Source organism: Melopsittacus undulatus, chromosome 1 (assembly GCF_012275295.1).
Source record: "Melopsittacus undulatus isolate bMelUnd1 chromosome 1, bMelUnd1.mat.Z, whole genome shotgun sequence".
Lineage (NCBI taxonomy): Eukaryota > Metazoa > Chordata > Aves > Psittaciformes > Psittaculidae > Melopsittacus > Melopsittacus undulatus.
Window position 1 is genome coordinate 9,005,034 of NC_047527.1, and position 6,000 is coordinate 9,011,033.

Genomic DNA, 6,000 nt, shown 5'->3' on the forward strand with positions numbered 1-6,000 from the left:
TCTCTATGAAACATGCTATTATTACTTTGCAAGCCTTCCTTTCCCACATCCTGTCCAAATCTAATTGATTCATGCAATTTCCCTTTAAACTTAGTCTTAAGCCAAGCTGTTTGCTGTTTGGTTGGTTGGTTTTGGTTTTTAATGTTTGTGTTATCTTTTACTAAGCCCCCGAATGTTAATGGGAAGTAATTCTTTCAAATAAAACCTCTTAATAGGTTTTCAGTGTCAGGATTTAAAATGAAATCGATAATAGTGTGATTCTTATTTTCCCTTTCTCCTGTTTAAATGTATAGTTTTGCTGCTATCATATGTAGTTTGGCTGAATAGATAAAGGTTTAATTTTGAAACCTTGAAAAATATATGAGCCACAGATTTAGAGTCAAGATCCCTTAAACAGTTGCAGTAGAATTATCTTTGCTAAATGAAAGTTTATGCAAATGATGAAAAAAAGTAAAAAAGCCACCAACCTTGAATAAAAAACAGCTCAGAATTTTAACAAATCACAGCAATTCCTCAATTCAGACCAATAAGAACATGAAGATTCTACTGAGAAAGCAAACCCTTAGATCTCAATTGTGAGATTAAAGAGCTAGAACACTTTTCATTCTCTGTGTGTTTCTTTCTGATTTGTTTAGTCTATCAAGATATAGCAGTGTGAACTGATGTACAAACAGAAAAGAATAAAAGCCAAAATACTGAACAGTTTTCAAATATTCTGGGTAGCACTGGTTCTTGTTATAAGAAATTTGTTATTAATTACTAGGACATTTAATAATAATAATATAATAACAGCAGCTGAAATAATAATAATAATAATAATAATAATTATTATTATTATTATTATGACAACAACAGCAATAATGTCACATGGCTGTTTCTTCTGGGACACTTCAGGCAGTTCTGATGCTTTTTCTTTTCTCCACAATTTGAACTGCTGCTGACTTCTTAACTTGCACATTTCTACCTAATTAACATTTCCTTCTTGTCCAAAGCTTTCCCAGGTGCAAAATGAAAACGAAGTTGAGAATGATTCTGCATTGCATCTGCTATAAATTAGCTCTGTAAACGGCTGAAGCATAAAAAGTCAGCTTTAGTTTTACAACTTCAAAATCTCCTGTTAGTTTGTGGTGAAAAATCAAATTCCACATGTGATTTTGTAGCTTGAATCATTTCTAGTTATGATTTTAGTGCTGAAAAAGACATTTCATGCATATAACTTGTTTTAGCCTATTAATTAAGAAAAGCCAAGTATTATGTATTTAGAAATGTGGTATCATATTAGAGATTCTCTGCTTATGTTTTATTACCTTGTTTTGAAATAACATGCTCTTTTTCCAAATATCCAGAATATTTATCAATTATTCACTAAACCTCCAAATTATCATCATGGAATTTATATAAGAAGTTAATAATTTTTCTGTTTATTATACAGAATACTACAGTTTCGTCTGTATAAAAAAAAATTCAAGGAGACTTTGAGGCCTTACGATGTAAAGGATGTGATAGAGCAATACTCAGCAGGGCATCTTGATATGCTTTCCAGAATAAAATACCTTCAGGCAAGGTAAGAATCCTCTGGTAAATGAGAAGAATGTGTAGCTGTGCTGGCAAAATTAAGGCACAGTTGCTCTGTACACGAGGCCACCCAGAAGCTATGTCTTTGCTTAGTGTAGCTGGTTCTTATTTCAAAGTGTTTTTCCATGTACTGGGCTATCTCATTTTCAAGTATATAATAAGTCTGGTTCCTACCTCACTATTACTGCTCTAAAAAAGCTGTTCTCTTAAATTATATACCAAGAAACACCATTGTTACTCTGTAAATTGAGCTCTGCATCACATAAGCTTAGATTTCATTGCAGTAATATGTTTTTGAACTTGCGAAGTTGAGGAGGGCTCATGATGTTAGAAATCTGCACCTATCTGTGGTGGCATCTACATGCCTTATACTTTCTTTTCCTCAGACTGATGTGTTGTGTGATCTTGGACAGCAGAGCACCTCTCAGATACTCACCTGAGTCCAAGCAGCTAGTCATTTGTTTATTAAGAGTATCAGGAATTTCCACTTTTTCTCAAATTCTGATTTTCACTAAACCTGATGGGTCTCTCCTCCCATTTTTAGGAGCAGTGGTTACTGGAATTTTTTGACAATTACACTACTTAGTTCCTTTGAAGGAAGTGAAGTCATGTATTTCAAATGGCAATGTTTGGAAATAGTGAGCTAGATAATGATTATCATGAAATTACCAGGTAATTACAATTCAGTGCATCAGTAGTGGACCCAGAACAAAACAAACACATCATGACCCTCAATATATCACCACATCAAGGAATGCTTCATTTTTGAATCTTTGCTACTGTTTGTTGCAGAGAGGCATAGCATTTTCTATCATGTGTCAGCATTTGGAGATGGACTAATGGAGTTGCACTTTTCTTTTTTCCAGAGTAGATATGATTTTTACACCTGGACCTCCATCTACTCCCAAGCATAAGAAATCTCAAAAGGGAGGAGCTTTTTCTTACCCTTCACAACAGTCTCCCAGGTGAATTTATTTTATGCCTAGTATTTTGCACACACCAAAACAGAAATAAAAGTATTCATTCATAGCAATAGCATGACCTTCATCCAGCCAGTTGCTGTTGCAGTAATGATACTGAGATGATATGTTGCTACAAGCTTCCCTAGGAATAATGTATGATGGAAATTTAAACATAATGGCTTTGTCTAGCTCAGCTTCTCCATGGTCTGTAAATGTGTTTTTATATGAAAAATGTACATTTGGTTGCTGAGGTACTGAGTTTCTATCATTCAACTAGTAAACCTACTGAAAAATTCAATAGACGTCACCAATAGTTTGAAGGTAATTCTGTTACCTTCCTGAACTGAAAAAGGTCATTATAGCCCCCACCAAATGGCAAACGCAGAGTCTTAATGATGCTCACCAATGACTGGTCAGAATTACTGAGAATAAATTGCAATACCAGGTTTCTGGGTGTGAAAGTTACAGCATGTTATTGTATTGATGCATTCCTGGTAGCGAGAATTCAGTAATAAATGACATTTCTTCTGTTATTTACAATTATCAATCTGTCAATAAATACCACTGAAGAGCCACATAAGACCATCAACAATCTGTCCCCAAAGCTGTTGTGGTTGCTCAGAACAAAAGTAATCTTACAGAAAATGAATTAACTTGGCTTTATCTGGTTTATCCACATTTTTTTTATTTTAAAATACCTAAAAAATTGTAAATGTGAAGACAGAGACCTACATATATGGAAGAGGTAATGATTATTTGGGAAACGAAGCAGATTGCAAAATTTGAATGAGCCTATATCATCAGTAACCCAATGTGCAAAATCTGACATGTTTGAGTTATAGTATATTTTGAATTGTGTCAGAAGAGAAAAACTGAACCTGTTAAAAGAAAAGTTTTATGGTATATTTCTTCTAAAGAACAAGTGCTCAGAAACTGTTTTTCTAGATTTGTACATAGGTTATGGAAAGACTTTGAGATTCCTTTGATGTCAGTTTAGAAACATCTTGATAAGTATTTAACTTGCTAACATGAAGTTATAAATACAAGTTCTTTAGTTAAGCAGAGGTCATCTTCTCACCTCCTGAAGTTAGCCCATCTGATGGAGAGACAGTAGGAAATTACATCAAAGAAAATTTATTCAGGAATCTAGATCTCCAGGCCAAACTCTTTTCAGCATGTCAGGTCTCTGCCACTTACTATTTGGTTTAATGAAATTGAGTTAAAAAACAACCACTCAGCCTTAAAATTCAGATTCAATCTTTAAAGACACTAATTATATATAAAGAACTAGATTTTAAAACACATGGCTATTTTTAGACCCACTATCTGAACTACTTCAACATTTTTCACAAACCTGTATTTTTACAGTAATGATGATATTAATTTCACTTTCATGTTGAATATTTTTTTGTTTTTTCTTAATCTTTATCTTAATTTCAAAACAAAATAATTTCATATTAGAAATCAGAAATGCATATTTTTATAAATGCATTGCAATCAGATAGAATAGACTTTTGCTTCTGTTTCTATTATAAATATTTTCTTAGCCGGGTTTCAAGGAGCTATATGAATATACCACCCAGATGGTAATTCTGTTTTCTGATGTAAATTACTCACTGTGATGCAAAGAAATATCGAACACTAATAGTTATTAATTCTTTATAGAAATGATCCATATGTAGCCAAAGCATCTACAGCAGATACTGAAGACCAAAGTATGATGGGCAAATTTGTTAAAGTTGAACGACAGGTATGTAATTTCATGACAATGATGGAGGCTGAGATGCTTGTATGATTATGATATGCTTCTGTATGAGTCTTTGGCTTATCCAGACAGATTTGTACTGTCGGTGACCAAGACTCACACAGATCTTCTACTAATAATCACAGAATTATGTTGTTACTTTTCCATGAAAAGTTTTAATTAAATGGGAAGTGTACATTTTGAAACCTAGTGAATGAATATTCACATATTCACCAGGTTATATATGGCAGGAAGACCCTAACCACAATGTTTAAATGGGACTTTTTCATTCCCTTAAACTCCATACTCATTATGTCTGGTGTTTTCTTGTGAGCACCACCTTCTTTTGTAGGGTCTGGTGATCAAAAGTATTGCCTCCAAAGGAATTTTGGGAACCTCTATGCATCCTAGCCTATTGCATAGCAAGTCAAGACACTCATTTTTAAATACATAAGTAAGATGTAAGCAAGTGGCTTCGATTCTCATTGATTCTTTTCATGGAATGTAAATGTTTAGGCACAAAGTACTGTCAAAAGACAAAGGAAATTACTCCCCACACTACTGTTGTGCGGCTATTGTTAGTTAGAAAATAGGCCTGTGTGCAAAGGTAATTCCATCTGTTGCAGTTTGCTAATGTCTATTTATTACGTAGTATCAAGACTTCAAACCTAACACTGTAGACTACTGTTGGGTGCTGGACTGCCAAATATCCAGCCATGCTAAGAAATTTTTTGGGCACAGGTCATAGGGCAGGTCTTCTTAATCTGAGGCAGTTAGAGGATAAACTGGCATGCACTGCAGCCTAGCTTCCATGGAAAGGGAAAGTCATGGTTATCCTGTAATTACCTTCAGGATCAATAAAGATGGCAGCATACTATTGCTGGGGGCAGAACACATATGGAAACATTGACTCTTTCATTGAACAGCTCACTTGGGAAGATATAATAACATTGTTCTTTTTCAGGTTAATGACATGGGGAAGAAACTGGATTTTCTTGTTGATATGCATATGCATCATATGGAACAGCTGCAAATACAGGTTGCTGAGATAAGTCCATTGAAAGAAACTGCTTCTCCTGCAAAGGAGAGGAGAGAAGAAAACAAATATTCAGAATTAAAAACAATAATGTATAAATACACTGAGCAGTGTGCTCATGAAACTCCGTACAACTTCCAACAGGTTCCAGTCAACAAAGTCAGTCCCTATGGTTTCTCAGCACATGGTCATATGACTCATTCACAACCTGTATCAATAGGTGGGCAAAACTCTGGCAAACTGCAAGCCACACCTTCCTCAACTTCATATGCAGAAAGGCCAACAGTTCTGCCTATATTTACATTAATGGACTCCCAGGTTAGCTACCACTCTCAAGGAGACCTACAAAGCCCTTATTCAGATAAGGTGTCTCCAAGACAGAGAAGGAGCTTAACAAGAGACAGTGACACTCCATTGTCCCTTCTCTCCGTCAACCATGAGGAACTTGAGCGCTCCCCAAGTGGCTTCAGTATCTCCCAAGACAAAGATGACTTCCCGTTTGGCCCCAGCGGGGGATCGGCATGGATGAGAGAGAAACGCTACCTAGCAGAAGGGGAAACAGACACAGACACTGACCCTTTCACACCAAGTGGCTCCATGCCTTTGTCTTCTACAGGAGATGGGATTTCAGATTCAATATGGACCCCTTCAAATAAGCCAGTTTAAAAGTGCGTGTGGGGGCA

At 35.5% G+C, this 6,000-nt stretch overlaps 1 protein-coding gene across 1 annotated transcript in view; it reads left to right on the forward strand.

The window, feature by feature from the left end:
- KCNQ3 (potassium voltage-gated channel subfamily Q member 3) overlaps window positions 1–6,000 on the forward strand; it is a 189,660-nt gene extending 183,660 nt beyond the window's left edge. Inside the window, exons 12-15 of the mRNA XM_034063092.1 lie at window positions 1,433–1,564; window positions 2,442–2,540; window positions 4,203–4,287; window positions 5,246–6,000. Of these exons, the coding sequence (XP_033918983.1) occupies window positions 1,433–1,564; window positions 2,442–2,540; window positions 4,203–4,287; window positions 5,246–5,983 (1,054 nt within the window). The 3' untranslated portion in view covers window positions 5,984–6,000. The remainder of the gene's footprint in view (window positions 1–1,432; window positions 1,565–2,441; window positions 2,541–4,202; window positions 4,288–5,245) is intronic.